The sequence below is a fragment of the Lonchura striata genome, chromosome 3, assembly GCF_046129695.1.
Source record: "Lonchura striata isolate bLonStr1 chromosome 3, bLonStr1.mat, whole genome shotgun sequence".
NCBI lineage: Eukaryota > Metazoa > Chordata > Aves > Passeriformes > Estrildidae > Lonchura > Lonchura striata.
Window position 1 is genome coordinate 7,283,121 of NC_134605.1, and position 25,775 is coordinate 7,308,895.

Sequence of the window (25,775 nt, forward strand, 5' to 3'; positions counted from 1 at the left end):
TCCACAGCATCAACATTCCTCACTAAGACCAAAAGAAAGCCTTATTTGGTTTCAGCACGGCAAACAACTGCAGGAAATGCATCTTCAGCAACACAATGTTTTTACATGGCATCTCATTAAAAGCATCTGTGACTTCTACAGCTGCAAGACTTGCTGGTCCTTACAGCTGGCAGTTCAACACCTGAAGGGGACACTGGATCTTTCTTTTATATTGGTGTCTTCTTTCCACTGCAGACTGCAAGAGAAAAGGGCATTCCTGACTATACTCTAAGAAGAGCATATCTGATCCTGCCAGCAGGAACAAAAGTATAACAACAGCACTTGTATCCCTGAGTTCTTCTGCCTGTTGAAACAAGAATAAAACACTCACTATTCCTTTTGTACACATGTAGCACTGGGGAAGGACATCCCACCTGATAGAACCTACCCCCTGACAGCTTGAGCAGTTGTCATCCAAGGCTTATTTCCTACCTGAACATGCTGGAAGCAGTAAGGGGAACAAAAGTATTTATTTGAGCTGTTCAGTATCAGGTGGAGTAATCTACTATACTCATGAAGCATCCTAAAAAGCTTCTTCCCATATCCCTCCCCTTTCCATAATATATCCCAATGCTACCTATGCCCTCTCGTGGCAGAAACCACACATTAATATCAGCTGCAGGGGCGGACAAGTTGCCAAGTTCCACCAGGCTCCTTTTATCCCAGCAGACTTTCCAATCCTGGCTGATGTTTCTCACCTGCTCTACAGGAGATAAGGAGCCCGTGGGATTCCACTTCCATCCCAGCTGCAGGAGCTCCATTGCTGTTTCATCAGGAGATAGCTACAGAGAACATGTTGCTGCTATTGTAACAATTCAGCTTATAATCAAAGCATGCCTTAATTCACATATGTATTTTGCTTCAAATTGTATTCCTGTAGAGTTTTTGTGGTTTGTTTTTGTCTGGGATTTGGTTTTTGTTTTTAAGGCTATCGTTAAAATAACATGGAAAGGGAGCACACAGGGCCCACAGTAATGCCCAAAATATCCCACTAGATATAAGGAACTCCTCACTGATGAAGAGTGAATTTACAATGTTGCTGAATAAAATGAACATGAGTTTTATATTCAAAAGGTGCCTGGAGGACATCAGCACCATATGTTGTAAATGGGACTTTATTTTATGACATAGTTAATGAGCTTACTGGCAAGACCTGAGCTTTTTGTTTGCCCTGAGAAGGGCAGAAGGTTAGGAAAGCACAATACTGTCCCACAGCTGGCCAACCCCCAGCTCACCTGGGAAAACCACATGCCAAGCAGATACTGAGTCTATGCTTTACAAGTTCATACTTTGCTTTATACATAAACTTGTAGTTGCCTGACTACAGGGGTCATTTTACAACATCTGAGCTTTGTGCTTTTGTAAGCCTCCAGGTTAAAACAAGGCTGATCTGAAGCCACATCTCACGGATGTATTTACAAATACAGCTTTGCTCTACATGCATGGAGAACAGCAGCTATTCACAGTTTCATTTAAGATCATCCTCAGGTGATAAAAAGGTAGCAAAAAAGCCCTAAAGAAGAAGCAAGCTCCTCCTCCAGCATAATAAAAAAATAGTATCAGTTTTCTACAGAAGTATTTAAACTGATTTTTGCTAGGATTTTTTTTCCTAGTTTTCTTCTTTTCAATCTTCCCTATTTTTTTGCTTTCTTTTCCATTCTACTCAGTAGGAAAAGAAGTGAAGAAAAGGAGAGAAAATATCTTTCGCTGGGGGTGAAGGCAAAAAAAAGCCAAAATTAAATATTTGTGAACATAGTTTGCAGTGAGAAACCCAGAATCTGACTCCTGGATAACAAACGGGATCATATGGTGCAAGAAGAGGACTAAGGAAGGATAGAGTCTTACAAGTACAGTTTACACATGCTGAAGAGACACTCTCCTATATGACAAAATCTCTCCATTGGATAACCAGAGTTAATTATATTTTGAAGACACAGCCTGGTTTAGGAAACAGCATGTCCTCACCAATGGCCTTTGGAAGTGGGCATTCATTGTGCCTTTTCTGCTGATCTTGAGGTGGTTTTTCACCGTAGACTCATAAAATTCTCTGTAGACTTGCAGATATTAACTCCTCCTGCCCTTCTGAAGTTCACTGGGAGATGTATTTCAGAGGCACTGTTCCCACATACACTTTCCATAGTAAAAAAACCACAGATTTGGGGCATTGATTGGGATATTTAAGACCTTAGGCAAACAAACAAATAAATAAATGAAAGAAACTACTTGTAAGACTTTACTGAACTCTAAACCAGGCGCTGAAAATTTTAAGGGGCCACAGCAGTGTAAACTCCACTCTCTCTTTACAAACTCCCCTTGTCTCCAGAGGGAGCAAAGCTGAGCCAAGACAAGAATATTGTTCTACTCCACCCTACTTATAGGTCTGGAAAAATGACACTTAAGACTCTTAAGAAAGACAGATAAGCACAAACAGAAGAAAGGGAAGGACACTGAGGAGATTTGAGGTGAGCAGCCAAAAGTCAGAACATAAAAAAATTAGTCTTCATCTGCAACAAAACATGTGATATTATCTAAGGTTATTAATATCTGAATCCACCTACCCTTTCTTTAACTGAGTCACATAGGCACTCTGTAGAGCTGCTTCCAGAAAATAGGAAAGTTCAAACTCAGAGTAAGTCGCATTACTGCCCTTGATACTCCTTGAATGTGTGTTGTTTAAGGTCTGTGAGGGAAAAAAATAAATATCTTGGAATACAGACAACTATCAGAACTAGCCAGGTCCTTGTGAGCCAGTAACATCTTCAACAATTAAAAGTTACATTTATCAGCTATTCAAAAATGTTATAAATGTTATATAAATGTTATGAATGTAATAACATTATATTAAATATTATTCAAAAATGTTATATATAAATTATATATAAAATTTATTTTAAAATAAATTATACAACGACTTCCATGAGATATTCTGCATGCAATATGTGTTTTGAAACACCATCCATTATTACTTTCCATTATTACTTAATTATTACTTAGTTTATTAAAGTAAGCAGAAAGCTACATATTAACACCAATAGCTTGGGAAATACCACACAAGCTAAAAAGACCCAGCACACTGCACAGAAAGAGCAATACAATGTTTGAGTAGGTTTATCTAGTTCAATATAACATAAGTATTTGTTAAGAGTTGGCAAGCCATCAGGAGTCCTGATGGAAGAATCTTAACCTTTCCTCTATTTGTCCTATCAAATCTTTTTTGGTTTTGCTTCCTTACTGGTAACAAGCCTCTTCCATTGCTGAAAGTTGCCTCTCCAAAACAGGGGTTTTCATCTAGGACTGAAGGAGGACTATGAACTTCTACTGTGTCTGTCATCAATCCTGCATTTTTGTCTCTGTGTCCAGAGACAACTATGTGAAAGAAGGTTGTAGAGAGGTGGGGGGTTGGTGTGCTTCCAAGTAACAAGTGACAAGACAAGAGGAAACGGCCTCAAGTTGCAATATAAGGAAATATTTCTTCACTGAGAGAGTGGTCCAGCATTGGAACAAGCTGTTCAGGGAAGCAGTGGAATCATCATCCTTGGAAATGTTCAAAAAGCATATGGTGTTGGCACCTGGCAACATGGTTTAGTGGCAAAATGGTAGTGCTGAATTAATAGGTGGCCTCAGTAAATTAGGAGATCTTTTCCAACCTTACTGATTCTATGAGTCTAAATGAATGAATTACAGGTCAGATCCTTTTCCTTCTTCGCAGACCCAAGCTGTCAGTAAAAAAAATTTAGTGTCCAGCACCAGCAGGAACTCATCCTTCCACAATGGAAGGACAGTAATAGTTTCCATTTAAAGACTGCTCCATTTTTTTTCTGCAGAGAAACAGAACAGGCCTCTTCTCAGTTGACTTTTTTAATTAATTTTTTTATAAGCACTAACCTTATTTTTTCCTGCTTCAATGAAATTAAAAAACAAAAGCTGAAACAGAAACACAGCTTTGCTACCAGGAAGAGCAGAAATATCTGCTCAGAAGGTCAAAGGCCTTTCAGTTACAGGACAGGTAACAATGCATTGCTATCAGTACTGCTGATGTCAAGCATAATGTGTGGCATAGGAAGGGCATAGAAGCACGTGATATGTTGTCAGCTTGGCAAAGTTTGCATGTGCCCAGCAAATCAGCAGCACCTATTATCTGATGGCTCAATGAAGGGCTCCCAGTATCCATCCTACCAACCACTGGCTAAGCAGCTACTTGCTACTAATCACAGCATCTTGGAAGGGACCTTAAAGATCATCTAGCTTCAACCCTCCTGCCATGAGCAGGGACACCTTCCACTGTACCAGGCAGCTCAGAGCCCTACTTGGCCTGGCTTTGAACACTTCCAGGGATGGAGGACCTAGGTTCTAATATTCTGGATTCCTCAAGGTTCACCTGGAGAAGGTGAAGCACTGGTAATTAAACAGCTATGGCCGACCCAAAAAAGATTTCTTTCAGCTCATTAGGGATCTCAATAGCCACTGCTGAGTATCATTTCCACAGCAGGAATGTAAAATGTTACGAGTTCCTTCACATCAGAACTTGCCCTGCAAAGTTCATAGTTCCTCTTTAGTAAGGGCTAAACTTGAGATGCAACTTGTGCATATCTGAAGTATTTGGTGCTTCACCCAGGCAGAACTTCTTTCCAGACCTCCAGAAACCAGCTAAACTGCCATTTTGCAAATGATTTTACTGAGATACCTCACTTCTCCAACTTGTTCTCAGACTCCCTGCTATGATCACTTGATATTTCTCAATTTTTTTATTTTTGCTGTCAAACCCCTGGAAATTCCACTCAGGCCACCAGGCAATACCCTTACATACATTACAATACATTTCTTCTTACCTTCTCAAGGTCCTGCAAGTATACCTGGGCAATAACACATGCTCTCTCAAAACAAGCTGTGACTTCCTCCTCCCTTTCACACAGTCGAGCACGAGAGGCAATTGAGTTGGTTGAGCGCTCCAGTGACAAACCTGCAAAATGGCAACATCTTCTTTAACTGAGGCCCACAAACAGCAGTATGGCCATATTATTCTTAATTTACCAGCTGATAAGACTTTTCCACATGTGGTTTCTCTTGATTTGAGGACTTTCAGCACACTACCCCCATGAAAATACAAGTCCTACACATGCAAGGCATCTTTGTCATGCTGCTCTAACACACAGTGCCACTGCACACTCCTGCCTTTCAAATATTTTATGAAGACAGGACACACAATCCCTCTGGTAGGAATCAGCAAAAAGAGAAATTATGGCCTGTATTTCCAACGATAGCTATAGATATTGGGTGCTTCAATTCAGTGCCAGCCTGGCACTGAATTTGATAATTTCTAGGCATCTGCTACTTCAAATGAAGCTTTCAATAAGCAGCAGTGTTGAGGGAAAAAAAAAAAAAAAATCCCTAACTGGAAAATTATACAGAAACAAAGTCGGAAAATCTGAGGCCTCTCTTGGAAAATTTGACCACATGCAGATTGCTCACGGACACACAGCAAGCTCTTGGCAAGGCACAGGAGACTCTTAACCACAAGATCACTCCCTTTCCAAAGGAAGGAAAAAACTCAGTTTTGTACTACTGAACTTTTCTTGTATCATTATCCAACACCACCAACAAACACAGAGTGTGTTAACTGAAGATGCACAGCTACAGGCCCCTATGTTAAAAATTTCTGCTATCAGACCCTTGTCTGGTATCACACCCTATCCTTAGATCTAACTGGATAGGCTACACATCCATATACCAGTTTTACTCTGATTGGTACAGGTTCTTATGCCACACTAGATCTCTACAAGACATCACTGCTTGAAAACTTGGATCTTCACCAATCACAACTGCACCAACATCTCGTAGCCCAACACATGTTGCAAAAAGTTCAGCACATGCTTTCTGATGAATTTTATATAGAACATTCCCTAATAACAATGACAAATATGTAAGATGCAATACAAAATTCTAGTGTTCCTGACATAGATCCAGAGCTGACAAAAGAAGAAAAGAATTCAGCTGTCCAGACAGCTCTCCAATGAAGTAATTTCAACTGCTCCAGCATGTGGCAATGGATTTGGGAGGACCCACCACAGGCATCAACCATCACCTCAGTCTGCTCATTCCAGGAGTCTTGGCAACAACCTGGTGTGAGGCAGCAACAGGCAGCCAGGCTTCCCCATGATGTATGATACAGTCTGGCCCTCATGCTGGAGGAGCCTGAGGTTCCTAGGCAGTCAGCTTTGTTTACTTCTAACCTTCAACATTTGTTCTGTCCCCTTGGTTACTCCGCGAGGAGTTTCCCTATCTCATCTCTTACATTTGAGCCAGACACAAGCAGTTATTCCAGTGGGTTGGGAAAAGGTCTCCCTGGTTCAAGCTCAGGAGGTGGCTTCCCACTCCTTCTGTCCTCTCCCAGGTCAGAAGGACACGGTGTGTTCCCTCAAAGATCTGTATCTTGGAGCAACACACATTCGTACCTTTCACCTCTGAAAATACAGACCAGAGTAAAACAGGAGGACTGAATTTACTTCAAACTGACAGGGTGTGTGGGACAGGGATGACAATCATTTTGCTGCTTTTAACTAATGCCCAATATGTGTTTTCTTCTTCCTTCTGACAAACACCTTGTACAGCATCCAGATATAACAGATTCTGTTTTTACTTCATCTATGAAGTCTCTGTCTTGATATCATGGATTGTTTTCCTATTATTTTGAAGCTTCCCTTTTCCAACCCTGTAACTTTGTAATGAGTGAAGGGAAAAAATGCTCATTAACTCTCTCTACAGCAAAAGAATAAACCAAAAGTATCCAGTGCTACAGTCAGAACAAATAACCTTCAAATATTCTTCTTACATCTGTCTCAGTTTTATCTACCTCTGAATTTCTAGCAATTCCCTTAAGTGAAAATAAATTTTAAGAAGTTTGCATTTCAGAGCCATTCCCCTTAAGTGCAAAGTAAGCTGAGGACCCTGCAAAAAAAATGCAGTACAATCCACTGACATTCATATACAAGCAGCATTTATTCAAACTGCAAGAGCCATCCTAACACAGTCTGTACAGGGGCGTTTATTGTGGGAGATGTCACACAGATAGAACAGGCTGATAAAAAACCATTTACATACATGCTACAGCCCACTGCAAGGAGTTACTATCTCTAAGCTCTGACATGGGGGAGGAAAGCAAGTAGCCTCTGCCAGCATCAGATACTGACAACAAACATGCCCATCCATGCAAGTCAGAAAAACAGAGCTGGGGCTGATCAGAGATGGGGGAAGGAGCATCTCCAGAAGGATTCTTGCCACAGGAAGTATCCAGCAATACACAGTGTGCTGAAACAGATACTGTGCTACACTGCACTAATTGTAAAGGGCTGGAAGGAAAAATGACCCACATGATGCGACATTAGTCATGGTTCTCTCTATTACTGAATGCACTGACCTGATGCCATTCCAGTACAACATCTTCTACAGAATCCAAACAGGGCTATTCTTCCCTACCACAGAAATGCAATGAAAAGAAAAATCAGAGCAAGCAGACTGCAAATCCAGTATACAAGGGGAAGAACAGAAGAAGTTACCTACTCTTGCAGCCACCTATTCAGTTCCCACAGTACAAAGCCCCAACAATAAGATTTGGTTAGGATGCAGTTGGGTAAGACTTGACAAGCTCACCAGCACAAATTCCACTAACTCTTGTCCATTCTCCAGTTACCAGTGCAGAAAAGACTTTGCAGCACAACACACAATTTAAATTCAACTCAGTTTCTACAATGTGTCAGAAACCACTAAAGTGCATGTTACTTCCACACTGGGTTTAGCAAGAAAAGTAGAGCTATTGCCAAGATACAATTACCTTCCAAGTAAATCATAAGGCTACATGCTTTCTTGTTAGCTGGTTAAGGTAAAGGGACCCAGGTATTTTTCACAATTAGCTGTGGTAAGAGAATGTCAACTTAAAGTTTATCTATACTAAGATTTTTCTCATATGAATCAGGTGCCCAAATTTAAATAGCTACATACCTATATACTGTAATAGTGTATCATACATTGCAGACAGTTTTCTAATACAGTATGGCCCAGGCTCAAGATTTTGAGATCTTTTTTCCAGATTATCCTTCTTTAAAAGAACAAATTCTACCCACTTCAGAGAAAGAACTTTCTACGTATAGAAATGCTGCTTTTCTCTCCTGCATAAAGGCAAAGCTTCCCTTCACCTTGTCTAGTTCTCCCAATTATTCACTTCTGGCTCTTCACTTTGCCCCTTCTTCCCTGCCCCCAAATCTAAGCTGCATTTATGTAAGAAAAAACCCAAATCCTTAAGGTCTGTAAGATGTACCACTGAAGTAATCTCTTCCTTGAGTTGAAATGCACTGCTCTCATATGGAAATCTGAAAGGGGAAATTTTATGAAGGCGTATTTCCACTTTCATCTATTTTCACATTCCTTGCCAAGGGAAGACATTGATATCATATAGCTCCAATGCTCTGAGGTGCTATTATTACCAGAACTGGAACATCCAAGTGCACATGGACACATGGTATCAGAGTCTCAGCAACATAAATGGGATGAATATTCATGCTGGAAGGAATCCTTGAAGGCACATGGTCTGACTTGCTACACAAAGAAGGGCCAGCTCAGGGTGTTACCCAGCTTGGTCTTGAAAGCCTCAGTGCACAGATGGAGACTGCACATGGACTAGGGAGGAGACTAAGCTGGCTTTTCTATGATTCATAAACTAGCTCACCTTCCAAGTACGAACAATGCACCACTCCTTTCCGTTTTACACAGATTTCAACCTTCCTATACTTGGATCAATTTAGACAACCAGGAAATAGGTGCAAGAATTCAGGGTCATCACTTTCACCAACAGTGCTAGCCTGCAGCTGCTAAAATCCCATGACCCAGGAGCATCAGAGCTACCTGACAAGCTGAGGAAGAGATCAAAGAAAAGCAACGGCATGAAGAGCAAGAACCCACACCAAACTCATGTGTTGTATCCCAGTGCTACATGTTAAACATACCTATGGCAACCTGAAGCAAAAGACATCTTAGTGTGTAACTTACAGCTCTGCCAACAGCACCAGCCCATCTGCAGAGCAGGATTCCACTGTTTGTGCTTCTGCCACACAGACAGGCCAGCCTGGCCAGAAGAGAGTGTGATGCTAAGATAAGTGCATGCAATAGTTTTACTCTATGTACAGGAATTTAAGTCATTTGTCTTGAGGTAAGCTGTGTATGACGATACTGCATGGCAGCAGCTGCTGCAAGGAAACTGGCTATGTGCACATGCCCATCCTGGAGAATACCAGGTCATTCCAGGTCACTGTCCCCAAGCAGAGGATGCACTTCACTTCTACCACGTGGCCTTCAGTCTATTTCAGAAACGTGGCTCTAGGAAATTAATTAGCATTGAAGCAAGATTATTTTTAAGACTTCAAACATATACACGTACATGCTGACTAATCAATATTCATCAGAATACCAAACACTTTCCAGAGACAAAATTCAAAAGCACAACCAAACCACTCTAGATATGGTATTACAACCAATTTGCCCTGCCAGCTAAGGTTTGAACTTACAAGCACAGTCCTCAATTAACCTATTCCATTACAGTGTCTTGGAAAGCAAAACAGCCCAAACCTCAACAAACAGCAGTTGGGATTAGTTAGACACAGGCAAGACCCAGCACCATGCATTTTTTCTGCCACAATCCACAGAAGTTTAAATAATTCACAACCTGGTCTAGACACTTTTCTCCCCAGCAACTAAGCTATGATTTTTTTTTCAGCAGGACTTATTTGCAATGGAAATAGAAGAGGGGGAAGAAAGGCCTAGAAGCCCTTGATTTTGAATACATTGATTGATACTGCAGCCCATGAAAGATGGGGACAAAGAGACAAGTTTTCTGTTCAACAAAGCTGCATGTACTTCTTTGACTGCTGCTTCCTATTATACAGGATTATTTTAAAATTCAGGCAATCTGTTACAATCTTGAGGTATCTTTCATGCAGAAGTCTCAAAGGTAAAAGACAAAAAATTCCAGTATCTTCACATAAAATTATCTGAAGACCTTTCTAACTGTAAGTTGTGAATGAAGCTTAAAATTTAAGTAACATGTGAAGGTTGCTCAGTTGCATCAATACAGAACTCACAACCTCCTACTCCCTGCTTTCCTACTAGATGCAATAAACCAACGCTAACAATGTTACCCCAATTATTTTCAAAGCAACAACTCTATCTGGTTAGACTTGAAATTACAGCTCGAGTTTATTGCTAAAATTAGAACAGCTTTTTGATCGAGTGTCTGTGAAGCCAGAAGGCAGCAAGCACTCCCCTGAGATGCAACCTCAGTCCCCTGCCCTCAATCAATACTTCATAGGCTCTGCATCACACTGCATACCCTCTGCATAGCAGAACTCAGCAACCTCAATCCACAGACACTAATTCTTTGGAGCATATCCACACCTGCTCAACTGGCTGTTCTTCACCTCCATGGCATATCTTTTAATCTTTGCCTTAATCTATAATACAATGGTCTCCAAAATTCCTTGATCATATTAAGGAAAAAAAATTTACCATGCATACTTCAACATATGCATATAGTTACATACGTTCACAAACTACTACATATTTATGTCTTTATTTTTTCAAAAATACCTGCTAGATAACATGCTACTGACAGCTACCTGCAAATTCAGAACACTTGACTTTTTGTAAAAGCAAAAAGGCAGTAATTCGCCTTTAAGTTTGACAACTATTTTAACCATTTTGCCATGAAATAACCACTGAGCTGTGGTGTGTACAGATTTTCATAGTCATTCCCCATCTCATTACAAACTAGATTTTATTTAAAAGTCTTGTGTTTCTAAAGCTAACCTCTCTGATGCCATCCTACAGCACTTTGTGCATTTCTGGACTGAACTGTCTTCCTAAGTAGTTCTTAATGTATTTCATTATTGAACCAAAACGGCAATTTCCTTAAGATGAGACATGTTAGAAACATTTATACTTCCATGCTACTACATATCAAGCCTCCCACACTGCCCCATTTCGTCTAATACCTGTTTTTTCAAGTCTTTGGCAATGTCTTCTGTGTCTCTTTCAAAGGAAAGCATTTTAGTTTGCTGCCACATAGTTTTTTTCATATTACTTCTGCCATTTTTCCACAGCAGGAAGAATAAGTGTTTCCCCAATGGTATTTTTTTTGATATTTTGCTTTTACATAAGAAAGCTCAAGAGAGGCTTCTAAAAATTTAAGTACTTGAGTGTCATTGGACTTCAATGATTAGATCCAATCCAACTGTCACTGTTTTTACTTGATTGAAAAGCTCATGCTAATAATACAAGCTCTGACATTCTTACCATTCACTTGTGCTCCTATTTCTAGTATTACCTGAAATCCACAGGTTTTTGAGGGACTGTTTCTCTTTAAGCTACATATCTATTTCATAAGGGCTAGTTTAATTAAAACTAGACAATATACTACACAAATCCACTTAAGTAGGCACAAGTGAGCTGAAACATATGAAATTGAATGAACTAGTGAGGATGCCCTTCTACAGTGTGAAACATCCTGTTTTGTAAGACACTTTTGTAGACTCTACATTACACAAGACCTTCTGGCATACAGACTAAGTCAGGAAACCACTCTCAATTAAATACTAAAGGTTAATTTCAATGTGAGTTTTTTGGGTTTTTTTGGTTTTGTTTTTTTTTTTTTTTGCTGGTGGATTTTTAAAGAAAATAATAATTTATAGTACTTTTGTTCTGCAACAGAGTAGATAATCTTGCTCAACCCCTGGGGCACTACTTTGAGGACCATTGCTATAACATCTTGATTGTCTTGGTATAAGAGGCCACCTCCATTCTGTGACATCAAGATACATCTACTGGAGCAATGCTCTGAGGCACAGCAAACACAGGGGTGATCAGCAATCTCTTACAGCCCCACATCTAAAGACTTTGTCAACACCATCCACATACATCCATGAACTGTCATGGCAGAAATTACTCTTTTTCCCTGGTCTAACAGAAAGAAGCACAAGAGAAAAAAAGCTAAGTTGAAAGGGCTCAAGGGAGAGGAGATGGTACTGATGACCAAGTACTAGAACTTATTCAGCTTGAGTTCATCTGCACTACAGTTAAGCAGAATCACCAGCAAGAAATTTCTCTTCTAGCTGCAGAGTCACTGAATCAGACTAGCTCCAGAATCCTGTGTTCAAATTTTTGGCACCTCACTACAAGAAAGACCTTGAGCTGCTGGAGCATGGTCAGAGAAGGGCAACACAGCTGGTGAAGGATCAGAAGCACAAGTTCTATGAGGAGCAGCTGAGGATGCTTAGCCTGGAGAAAAAGCTAAGCTCTCTACAATTACCTGAAAGGAGAGCATAGCAAGGTGGGGGTGAGTCTCTTCTACAACATACTGAGCAACAGAACAAGAGAAAATGGCCTCAAGTTGCACCAGGACAGGGCTCAATTGGGTATGAGGAAAAATTTATTCACTTAAAGAGCAGTCAGGCATTGGAACAGGCTGCCCAGGAGTCATCATCTCTGGAGGTATTTCAAAGATGTGTACCTGTAGGGACATGGTTTATTACTGGATTTGGCAGTGCTGGGTTAATGGTTGCATTTCATAATCTTGCAGGTCTTTTCCAATCTGAATGATTCTATGTGTATTTGGGGAGCAGAAGGGCAATTCATATTTTACTATGCTGATTTGTATCAAGCACTCAAGACAATCCTACTTTGTTACTAGAATGGACAGAACATGCAAGGACTTGCTGCCTTGTCACTTAGAAGTCAGATACATTTGAAGCTTACTCCAGGGCAAACCACCACCTGGAAACCTTCCCGTAGCCACTGGACACATACCATGGTACACAACACAGCCCCAGCTGTATTCACACATCACTGCCATCACAGCCACCTAAAAGCCACCTCTAGCTTAGGCCATCTGCGAGTATTGCTTGTATTTGCTCCTTTCTAGTGAAATTAAATGTAGTTGTTTCATTTAACCCTACAAACATTGCTCTATTTCCTCAGAAAAGCATGGGCAAATACTCTTCCACCTTCTGGTGCTGCTAACCCCACAGCTTTAGACAACTAAGTCATAGTGCAGAAGGTGGAGAAGGTTTTATGTATGTGCACAATCACCACCTGCAACTGCGTGTGGGAGCAGAATAACTAAACTTTACCATTGCAGAAACCAAGTCACATTAACAAAAGGAACCAGAAAGTATTCCCTTTTTCCACTTCCCAAATTTCAGTCATCTGCATTTAGTGGCCTGCATCTAACTCCTTGAAAGTCTGAAGTAAACATTCATGCTGCATTTGTCATAGCTGACTGTGCTAGAAGTGCAAACTACTTCTAGAACAGTAAACCATCTGATCCAACAGCAGAGAAAAGCTCACGGAGCACAACAGAAAAGCCTAAGTGCATCAAGAACACCAAGGTTGGGCTTGGCAACTTTTTCACATCCAAGCAGGAAAGCAGTGGCACAAAGGAACACAATTCACCAGCATGCAATATGTTCAAAATCATTGTCATAATGTAAGGGCAATTCCAGACTCTTAAAAATGCTTTTCTGAAACCCCAAATAAAACATACAAATACTAGGTCCTTTTATCAAGACATCAACATCTACAAAGTGGGGGTTTTGCCTATCAGACAGCTACTCTGATACCAGCATGAATTAACAGCATGCTTCCTGTCTTGCTGTCAGAATTGTGAAAACCAGCCCTTTGAAGTGCATACCAGGTATACAAAAAACTCTCTCCCTCTTATGTGGATTAATATTTAAAAGATGCATCTTTTGCCAAGCAAAAGTGAAAAGTTCTGCCAACAAACTGTCTTATTTTAATTTTAATGTCCTTTGTTTCATACATCCTTTTGGCTGGGACTCAATTTTTCTAAAGGCCCCGCAAGGAAACTAATTTTATTATTTAGTTCTGTTTAAGAGGAACCCATCTCCCACAGATCTCAGTTCTCAGAGAGGCAAATCTCCATCTTTTGTATTCATGAGAGGATTCCAACAAAGGAATTTGTGCCCTGCCCCTGCCAGACCTTTAAAAAAATCCAAACAAAACACATAAAAAACCCAAAAAAACCATACACACACAAAAAAAAAACCCCACCAGCACCACCAAAAAAATCACCCAAAACCCCCCCCCCCCAAAAAAAAACCAAAAAAACACCACAAATTCTACTCTTCTACTGTGTCCCATTAAGTTCTACTTAGTCACATCAGCAGCTGGAATTACTGACAAAATTAACCTCACCAAGGAGTTGCAGCAGTTAGGTAATAGAGAGAACTACAAGAAAAATATATCATCTCAAAAGCAGCATGTAGGTTAACAGTTGCATGCTGGCAACTGTTCATCATCCTCATGAAGCCCATCACTGAAAAGCTACATCTGTATATGGAAAAAAGTTAAATCAAATTTTTAGGTAACTTTCCCCTGAACTACCACCCAAACCTATGCTCTTCTCATCTCAACTTAGTGCCCAGTATAATGCTGGCTCTTCATGATCAGCAAGCTTTCCCAAGGCAAATGAAGAACAGTGGTGTTGTCTTTAGCAAGGTTCTAGATACCTTTCTCAACACTTCAATGAACTAAAGTGGCCTCAGTCAGCATTAGCACTTCCAAGGTGGGCAGGTTCCAGACAGTCGTGAATTGGGACCCCTGGGAAGTCAGAACACATTAAGGTAACAACACTTCTGGTTTAAATGGGATCATTAAAGTATAGAAGATTTAGACTTTTGAGTAAAAGCTCATGGTACATGTGCCATAATGTCACCAGTGTCTAAGTGACATGATACTTGACACTGAAATTAATGGCAAAAAACAGGGAGGGAATTCAGGCTCAAGATTTTTTCCCCCTGCACCTTACAACCTGCTGCCCATTTCTGCTAAACGGGTACATCCAAGCACACTGCCCTCAGGTCAGACAGGAAAAGCAATGCAGGCAGGATGAAAACTCAGTTTCTAGGGAGGTTGGGGTCAGCTGTGCTGGAAGGAGGCGAGGAAGATCCGAGTTCTCTCTGCTTTTACCACTCGCAGATTCGAGTACTTTCCTTGTAGCCACGTAGCTCCTAAACAGCAATACAGAAATGGATCATCTTTACCCTGACATGGGTGATTACAACATGTTTTCACTTTCTCCATTAGTGCTTAGAGAGAATATAAAGCAAACTATTTAGCTGATCATGGGAAAAATGTAATCAACCTTCCATTAACCCATTTTCTACCCTTGTCTCAGTGGACAAGGTATGTTCTTACATAGTAAGATATACACACACCATCTCTTTTTAGGCATTGCAGCAGATTTTTCTTAAGGAACTTCAAAAACTCTTTAAAATTATCTTGTAGTAAAAATCCCAAGCACAAGAGTATGTATAACCACTGAGAGGGGGTCTTTGGCATACAACAATATTCCAAACACTGTCTGCAAAAAGAAGACATCCTGAAAAGTGCTAGGCCCTCTGAAACAAGGGACAGACTCAGAAACTGCATCTTCAGTCCATCAAGAGAGTTATAAAACGTGACCTAAATTAAAATACTTGTGAGAAAAAGAAGTTAGAAGTGTAAAGTGACTTTCAAAATAAGCTTATGAAATAATGACCCTACAAAACTATATGATGTTTCTAAACTCAATTGTTCTGTATTTGAAATTGTTCAAACTACTGGTACTCAAAATCATTCCACACAGTCTGTATTCCAGAACACTCCACAGTTTGATCTATGATACTATGATCCCACTTACCAAAAATTAAGTGAACAAAAATCTCATTCCAGAGAATCTAACACAAAACTCTAATTAAAAGTAAGGCTGCTTAAGTTAAGACAATAACACACAATAACCCAATGTTACTTAAGTGGAATACATCCTTGCACCATGGGATTGGCAGCATTTAGTGAAGAACTGAACTAGAAAAGTTAGTAGCTTAGGATCTGAAATAAGAGTTTGATGAAGCATGGAATAGTCTTTAAAATAGAGGCGTTCTTTTGCAAAGAGGACAAAAAAATCCCCCCCTCCCCCCAAAAAAAAAAACAAAACCACAACAAAACAAACATCCCAAACCAAACCCACAAACCTTACCTTTCTCCCTTTCCATTATATTACTTAGTTCAATGAACCAACAATGAATGAAATTGTAATTAACAGAAAAGCTTATTTTTTCCATTTTAATCTATGAATTTAAAAAAAATGTACATATGACAAGAAATTTATCAGCTTATCAGAAACACTGAGTTAAATAAATTCATTTATTAAACTGAAAATTCTTAATCAAATTCTTTAGTGAGGAGGGAAAAGTAGATTTACCAGAACACAGCTTTGCAATAAAGCTCTACATTTTACTCTAATTTTCAAACAAAAGCAACTGAATACAAATCTCATCTAGGAAATTATTAATCATGTAGAAAACTGTATTACAAAAATGGATGACACACAAGCAAATGTCAAAATTAAAGACTCCAATTAAGCATATAAACAAGTGTGTGATAAATCCTCTGATTAGCTAGAATGAACTTTAATACCAAGACTGCATTTACTGTATGCAAACCTACTGCTTTTAACAGTAGTACAAGCCAACAAAATAAGAAATTAATTAAGAGAAGAATCACTAAGAAGTTTAAAACAGTTTATTCAAATTTTGAGGCTTCACTTGGTCAATTTAAAACCATGATTAAAACCAAGCAAACCAGTTTTCAAACCTGCTTAGTAAAACATCAGGTTTTCTGTTTATCTCTGTGTGATATCAATATTCTCCTTTTAGAACACCACCAGAATCTCCAAACAACCACTTCCAGTATTAGAAACCCAAGACAATCATTTCACATGGGCAGAAAGCAGAACAATATAATTCAAAGTATACAGATCTCACTACCATTGAATTTTAAAAAGATACAACCACAAGAGAAACAGGAACACAAGTAGGCTCAGCAATTTGTTCTAGGACTGAACCAACACAAAATAACTCAAAACAAGATGTGCTGAACCCAGGACACTGGAAGCAGGTTCCAGTCTATCTGGAACCTGCTATGCAGTCTGTTTATCATTATTGAACTCAGGACAAACCCATATGTGGCAGTGTCAAGGTTTTGCTTTCAGAAATATGACTCACAGATCTTAGGAGAGCTCCAAAATTCAGTGGCTCAATCCAGCAATGTTTGTCTCAAGATTTTATCTTTGGTTTTTCTCAAGTGTCACACCACAGATCTTAAGCATTTTTAAATTACTAAAATGGGTCCAAGAACAAAATACAGATAGCTCTGAACCACTGCACTAACAGTCTCATTTCCTTGTAGATATGGTTTGGATTTGGTTGGATTTGTTACAATAAAACACAGACAATTACCAAGGCTTCTTACAGGCACATTATGACCTTGCTCTCTTTCCACATCTTTCCAAAGATCTTAGAAGACCAAGCTCCCATTGCAGCCTTTTGACAAAATAGATGTCTTTTCTAAAGTTAAAAAAACCTCAAAATCTAAAGAACAAAACCACCTAGAAAGAAAATTAAAAAGATAAACTTAAACTTAGTCTGCAGTCTTCTCTCACAGTCACCAGAGAAGAGGCTGTATTGTACACCACGACTCACAAACTGTGTCAGATGCCATTTGAAGAGCTGAGGAATCACCCCAGAACAGCCAACTTCTGACTCTACAGAGAGGTCAGCCTGAAGCTGCACAAATTAAACCCACCCTGAGTTGCCAAATGGCCAATAATAACACAAAAATGACTAGATTACAAAAATTATAGGATGGACTGGGAGAAAAGGAGAAAAACAGGCAGTGGGACTTTTAAAGCTTTAACTCCCTAGAAATCCATTTAGAAACCAGATACTATGTGCAATCCTATGGCATTGCTGCACAAATATAGGCAGCAATAGATAAATAGCTATCTCTAGGCTACCCCACACCAGGTAGAGGAAGTCCAGTGCCTGGCCTGACAGACACAGCCATCAGCACAGGGCTGACTCACCTTGCAGCAGCTCTGACACATCCCTGACCACAAGCTAAAGCCCTTCTCAGTCATTACAAAGTCAGGACCCACACAACACAGGAGCCCTGCCTGACTCTCCATCCCCCAGGCTGATAACAGCCTGCTCTCAGCAGCACAGCAAACATTGCCACATCAGAGAAGCCTTTCTTGGAGCTCAGGTATGCTGAAAGCCCTGGCTAGAGCTACCCAGTGCTTTGTAAGGGTTAGGTAGTAGCCTAAACTACTACCAGGAAGAGTTACTCTTTCAAAGAGCAATATCTGCAGAGTTTCTGCAGCAAGCACAAGCAGAGTGGGTTCTAACATCTACACATTTTGTTCAGAAGACTTTTTTGCTTGCTGTTTCAAATAGACACCACCAGGTAACAAAGCCACAGTGTGTCCCAACTGAATTAGAAGCAAAGTTTACTTACTCAATACTGTTTTATGCAACACAGAGCGGCTTGCATCAGAGATTACCAGCAGTAATATGAACTGAGCAGAACTAAAATTTTAAGGAGGGATTGACTTCATGGAGAATGGGGAGGAAGGAGACAAGTACAAACCAACCACCTATTAACTAACCATAGAGTTTAAAATTAGTCATAATAAAAAATCAAACAAACAATTGTCAGAGCTCCACTCACAGCACCCACAAAACTTGTCTCCTCACAATGCAGGGATTTAGAAACAGAACAGGAAGCAGCAGTCAGATGAGACACTGGAGAATCTTGCTCTCTGCCATTTCTCCTGGGACTTGTCAATTGCACAAGCCCTCATACTGATAAAGAACTTCAAAGTTTACTTCTTGATGCTCATCTTGTGTGGAAGTTTAGTGAGAAGGCACGAAAAAAATTTTTTCTCTGCTCAACTTCTTCAATCCAAACATAAGGGTACAAATCCATACTGCCTCTTACCATGATATGAACCTACTACATGCTGTGGACCTCCAGAGATTTAATTCAACATCCACCTTCGGTTTTGCAGAGGTTAAAAGGTGCTCTAAGGAAGGAAACTTGTTTTTGCTGGATTTCCATAACTGGTTTTATCAGCACAGCTCCTCCCACTGTATCCCACCTGTTTCTTGTTATGCTTTTTTTAATTTCCAACATTAACAGGATAGGTGTCAATATAAAAAAAATATGCCTTTTATCTGTTCTTTGTTCCATGACCTTTCCAGCCTAATCTTGAGTGCTTGAGAATCTATGCTGTTGTTCTGCAGGCATAACTCAGCAGTATTACCTACACAAAACTGAGGCAGTTCCAATTTCACACTATGAGGTGATACAAAGTTCTGCTGCTTTTAACTCATGCTGGATAAACAGGGATATTCTATTAAGCTTTCTCCCATTTCTGAAAAGGTGAATGAGAAATTGAGTGGGGAACCTAACTTCTGCCTTGAAAAAGACAAGGACTGAGGCTTTTCTGGATATTTGCCTAAAGGGTCCCTGCAAAAATTTTAGTACAAGCAACGTTAAAGAGCGTCTTTAAAGAAGGCTTCATATTGCATAAACAACCATCAGTTCAATCAAAGGCAGTAATGTAGTATGAATTAACAATTTCTGGAGAGCTTCCAAATAAAAAAGGGGAATAAGAAAAATCTACGGCATAAAGTATCAATGAATTTTAAATTCAACAACTCCATATTGTTACTTGCCCTGCAGAAACAGCCTGGACACACATTTTAAAATGAAAATTAAAGTCTACACTGCTATTGCCATAGCTACCTGCACAAAGTGCTAACATAAGAGTGGCTGAGGAAACATGGCATGAGGAACAGTGATCCTAGCAGTGAGTGCCCTCTCCAAACTCAGCTGGACAAGCTCCACTCTGCAGGACTTTTTTCTGCCAGTATCTTTGGTAGAATACTGAGTGGTTTACTACACTCTTGATATCTTAGCTAATATGAAAATAATCATCATGGAGGATAAAGACTGAGGAACTGTAACAGCACTCAGGTTTCTCTGCAATGGCAGAGACTCCGTATGGTGTACAGCAGTAACACAATATTTACATTCCATGTTAAACCACATGGGGAAAGAAACCAAAAACTTTTTCTGATACCCTGATGCAAATGCCTCCAACATCTTCATATCTAAGTTAGGTAATCAACACAATACAAGGGGTCTTATAACAACAGGATTATTCCATCAGTTTCCACACACACATTATCATTACACTCACATCTCACCAAGGGTTATATCTGGTTCCCAGAAAGGACAGTGCATATCCTTCAGACTCTGGAGTGCACCAAGAGTTGCTCTCAAATGCACTGCTGAGAATGCACTGGCAACTGCCCACTCCTCTGTGCCATGCAAGTGTCAGTGTGAGGTACAAGTACATTAGTTCTGCTCCACAAAAGCTCATTAACAAAGCAGATTCAATCAGTACCACAGGAAACAAAAATCAAAGCAAGCAAAGCAGCACAAACAGGGTTTCAAAAAAAGCAGAATGACTCAAATTATTATCAGTAATACTAGCAGCCCAGTCAAACAGTATTTTGGGTGGATTTGGTTTCACTCTTTTACATACCAGTTGAAGGTATCTGATCATCAGAGTTCTCATTCACCTAATTAGCTGGTGGACATGCTGAAAAGAGTAGAAAGCAGTAGATAGGTAGCAGTACTTGAGCAACATTTATAAAGGAACTGAAAGCAAATGAAGGAAAAGATTACTGATCTTTTTCTCCCCCCAAGTCAAAAATTGACAAGGGTCTTCCTTTCCCCCACTCAAAAAGGAAATGCAATTTCACTACCCACAGAGGCAGTTTTAATTAGAATCTCTCAAATAGTGCAATGCCTATAGTTACAAGGGGGAGGAGAGATTCCTGTTTGTACATAAGGTCTGATACTGTGTGACATGCATTGCAAAAATACACTACCTGCTTAGAAAGCACATATTCTATTAGTCCAAAGTTTAAAACTTAGAGACATTGTTGTTTTTTAATTCACAGAAATCACTGAAACTTACAAGTAAATGAACTCTTTCTAACCCAAAGGATAGGCCCCAGTTCAGCTAAGGGCTTGATTTAGATTTTCCCAAAAGGGACACACAAGCTCAAGCATATTTACAGCCAAGACTGATCACAAGATTTCCAATTTCAAGCTTTTCTTTACAAGCCAGCCAAGTTTAAAAACCATGGACTAAGACTCCATAATGCCTTTAAGTTTGAAACTACATAGACCACACCATGTAGGATCTTCTACAGCATACATCTTTGCCCTAATCCTGCTCCAACCAAACCATTTGGAGAAACAGCTTCCACCTAAAACCAGCATATTTCAAATATATATACATGGTCCTTTACCTTTAATAACAAAGGCTTCAGTTATCAAGCGCAGCACGTACAGAGGCTCATCTTTGGTTGAAAGGTCATCAATTCCTGCTTTTGCATACATGCTGATGGCATCTCTGTAGCATCCCTCCACATAATGAAGCTTTCCTAGGATCAGCATAGCTTCTGTCATATACTTCGGCTGAAATGAAGCAGTAAGAGAAAAAATGTTTATAGGGTGAAATACCAGACAGGAAGAATGAGGCATTCCACAGCAAATTAGGCAGGTTCAGAATGCTTTCCTCTCACAACTGCAAAGGCTAAGCTCATGAGAGCAGCAGCCAATGAAGGTCAGGCAACCACTTTGGATCTCAGTTTTGAAATACAGTTTGTAAGCCAACTCTTTGGTCTCAGCTGACCTGCCCTATTGATTCACCAGCCACAAAGAGTGCATAAAAGGCTGGCACTATCAGAATTACCTACACACACAAAGAAAAACCCCTGCACATAAACTAGACAGTAAACATCACTTTTTAGACAAGTGCTCCCCTCTCCTCTGTATAGTTAATTAAAGAGTGAGAAAAGTCTCAAATTTTCTTTAGTTGTCAGAGAATTTTCATACAACAGTGAAAAAAACAGAAGGCACACCTGCTATTCCTAAGATTTGTTTCGTTTAAGGATTGAAAACATATGTAACAGAACCTCAATAAAACACATCTGTTCAGACTCTCTGGAAAGCATGAAAAGATTCATAAGCCTTCATACCCATTTTTTAACACATGGAATCAACAGAGGGGCAATACTATATCAGTAGCTAAGTCACCACTAGCTAAGAAAACAGTAATGCCAATTCATGCAGCCAAACTAAACACAGGGAATTGGAAGAATTCAATAATTCTGACTATTAAACTATAAAGAAAGGGACTTAACTATAAAGAAAGAGGGCTGGACAGACCCTCCTCTTCCTTACTCCCTTCATCTTATGCTCTAAATAGGCTGACCTTGCTCACTGGAAATTAACATGGTAAAAGCACAATATACATTTCCAAACTAACTAAACTAGCCTGGCAATTTCAAGACAAAAGCAATAGGAGTCTACAACAGGCTGTTGTAATTCATTTACATCTGAACACAGTTATGCAACTGTGTGTCAAAGGACACCAATGCAGCAGCAGCCATCAAGGCAGAGTATTAAAACCCTCTTGAAGCTCTGCAACTGAGTCGACTAGCAGTTACCAGCCACACACCCAGATCACAAAACAAAATAAAAGCATTACTTTTCTAATAGACACTGGAGGCAGTGCAAGGCTGTAGTCCTCCCAACACAACCCTAAGCTCCTGACAGCAGCTTGTGGCACATTTTTCTCCCATCAGGAGCTACCACTTGTGCAAAATTCCATCAGATCTGGAGCAGCAGGAGGCCACTCTGCTGTTCTGACCTGACAGCACCCTTATGTGGCCACACCCCACCACCTGAGAGCAATTCTAAGTATTCATCTTGCTTCATTCCAATTAAAAAAAAAAAAGGGATATACTCTTGTAAAACATATTTTCTTTGCGCATGAAAGGCAAGTCTCACAACATAAAATCCTGCCTAGAGGAATTATCAGTCTCTTAGTATCTATCACCTACAATACAGCACTGTATATCCATGGACACAAACAGGCAACACCCACACCCCCACACCTTGTAACAGACTAATAGTCATATTAAAGAAGTATCCAGTTGGCAGGAGTTATGATGATAGAGCCCACTTACTCTTAGTTTCCCTCTGCTTAAGATATTGGTCAGATACTGTTTAGCTTCGCTCAGTTTGGGCTCACTCTTCTCCGACAGCGGAATGGAGTCCTTTAGTTTGGCAAAATTTTCCTTTAAACATTCTTCCAGCAGAGCCTCTGCAAGCAGCAAACTCCCATGGTCCTCTGAAAGCACACACACCAACCAACAAGAAACATTGTTTACTGCCATTTTGATGGTAAACAGAATTACAAAAGCAAAACAACACACCTCCGAAACTGACAACAAACTCAAATCAGGGGATGAGGAAGAACTCATCCACTTTTATCTAGTGGAAACAGTATTTTTTGTATGGAAAAATGAAACAACACTTTGTTGTACCTTGAAGATTTTCCCTCCTAAATCCTTTAATTTTGGCAGCACCATTCCTTCTTTATTGTCACCAATAAAACAGTTAAGAATTTTCATCACAAAACTCACTTTCAAAAGTATAAGGACAAACTTTGCAAACATTTCAGTGGATGCTTTTTATTTACAAAGGTACTAGCATGGTATGAATGCTTTAGACTACAGAGAAGCATCAAAAACTTTAACAATTTTCCTGAAAGTATACAGGACAAAAATTAAAAAGATAAATTATGCAGATTCTGCACATCCATTACTAAAGACACACAAGAACTGATCCTCTCCCATAATTAACATGCCACGTAAAACTCTTTCTACATTAAAATCCATGCCTGTTTACAGTTCCACAGAAGTGACTCTCTTCACAGGTAGCAGCAATGGATACAGCATGAACCATCATGCAGTGTGGCAATCGTGCTGAAAAAAAAAGTTTCATCTGCCAGAGTACTCAGAGTTCTCACATGACAGACCCATTTCTGCAGTTCCTTCGTTCATAACATTACCTCCATCAGCAGACTAGCAGGTTAAGCCAGGTAAGGAAACCTTTGAATACCAAAGAGCCCAGCCCTACATTTCATATATACTCCATCTTTCAAAGTCTGAAATTTGAGAATGAGTGAAACACAGTAGTGTACCTATTTCTGTATTTTCACTCCAGGAGACACCTTAAGCCCACTTTCTACCTATACACCACCACATACAGTATATAGTAACTGTGTGGTGGTTTAGATTTTTTTGTTGTTGTGGCCTAAGTGTTCAGCTACATATCAAATTATGAGCATAGCTCTTCCTGCTCATTTGCAAGTCTGCAACTAAACAAAGTACAGGTACATAAAATGGGAAGTGTTAAGTGCTCAAGTATATTCCCACCAAACTTGCATGCAACCATTTCTACACACTAAAGTGCTTTCAGGTAGTCATTAATCTCTTAATCAAACTTAAAGAATTAGGCAAGATCGTAGACAATTAATAAATAAATATATACAACCTCACAAAGCAAATAGCACTGTTGAAAAAAATCCCATCCAAACACAATCATTTTTAGAAGCACAAAACCTGCTGAAAGAAGCTCTGTAGAAGTAACAAAGCGTTACTCTTTCATTACTAGCAAGTTATGATGACATAGCAGCAAATTAACAAATCATGTTTTTACGGCAATTATACTGTTGTTATACCTCTTAATTACAGGGGAAGAAACTACTGTGAACTCTTCAACTAATGCCCCCAAAGTTCATGGTGATCTCTGCACCTGGGAAAACACAGCTGAAACCTGACTAAAGTTCAAAGGTTGGCCGTATGATTCTCAGCACAGGGTTCAATCTGCATCATGTAAACACTAGGAAAACCTCAAAAAATAAACATGTATTAAACTACCAACATCTCCCCCCCATCACGGGTCCCATTGTGAAGTTTAAGGCACCCCAGAAAGCTTCAACGCTAGGGCCACATTCTGGACACAGCCCTCTAAAGAAGGGGGTCTATTCCCAGAAGTAGCTCTTCTGGCTTCAGTGGCAGAACCTTTCTACCACTCCCGCGGGTAGGATCAGAACACAACTTACTTGCTGACCTCGGAGTGAGTTATGCTGCCTCACTCGTTACAAAAGATTAAAAAAAAAAAAAAAAAAAGAAAAACGGCAGCAAATCAGTGTGTTGTAACAGGGAAAAAATACTAACATACTTGCTATTCACGAAACCTGTTTTACACATGAAAGCCTTTAAGTAAAGCAGTGTCCCTCGGAGATGGAGAGAGGTACCACAGGGGCACCCACCCAGAACAGCGCTGGGCAGGGGGCAAGAGGGAACCAGCAGGGCACGAGGAGCTGTGAGACCTTTCGAGCGGGCCGGCCGCACGCAGGGCGGGATGGGGCCGGGCAGCCGCCACCAGCGGCGGGGCGGCAGCGCTGACACCGAGAGGAAGCGCAGCGCGATCTCCCCGAGCTCCCGCCGCCTCCCCCGGGCATCCCTCCTTCGCTCCCGCTGCGGAGCCGGGACGCGGCCACGGGCCGGCAAACGACGCTCCGCCAGCGGGGCGGCCGCAGCCCCCGCCCACGCCAGCCCAGCGGCGCGGGGCTGCCGCGACCGGGCGGCGGAGCGAGCAGCCGGCCCCGCCGCACGCCCGGGCGGGTCGGTACCGGCGGCCGCCCCGCCCGCCCCCCGCCGCCGCTTACCCGCGTCCTGCGCGCCCCTCGCCGCCTTGGCCTTGCGCGGGGGCCGCGGCGGCAGCAGCTGCTGCGCGAGGTGGCGGAGCCGCCCCCAGTGCCCCTCCGCGCGGCACCGCTCGATCTCCGCCTCCAGCTTCACGTGCGAGTGCGAGCCCTTGGCCGCCATCTTAGCGCCGGCACAGGCGCGCCCCGCCCCGGC

At 40.7% G+C, this 25,775-nt stretch overlaps 1 protein-coding gene across 1 annotated transcript in view; it reads right to left on the bottom strand.

Moving 5' to 3' along the window:
* TTC7A (tetratricopeptide repeat domain 7A) overlaps window positions 1-25,775 on the bottom strand; it is a 170,066-nt gene extending 144,291 nt beyond the window's left edge. Inside the window, exons 1-5 of the mRNA XM_021552353.2 lie at window positions 25,583-25,775; window positions 23,031-23,194; window positions 21,306-21,474; window positions 4,869-4,999; window positions 2,598-2,719 (exon numbers count right to left, since the gene is read on the bottom strand). Of these exons, the coding sequence (XP_021408028.1) occupies window positions 2,598-2,719; window positions 4,869-4,999; window positions 21,306-21,474; window positions 23,031-23,194; window positions 25,583-25,742 (746 nt within the window). The 5' untranslated portion in view covers window positions 25,743-25,775. The remainder of the gene's footprint in view (window positions 1-2,597; window positions 2,720-4,868; window positions 5,000-21,305; window positions 21,475-23,030; window positions 23,195-25,582) is intronic.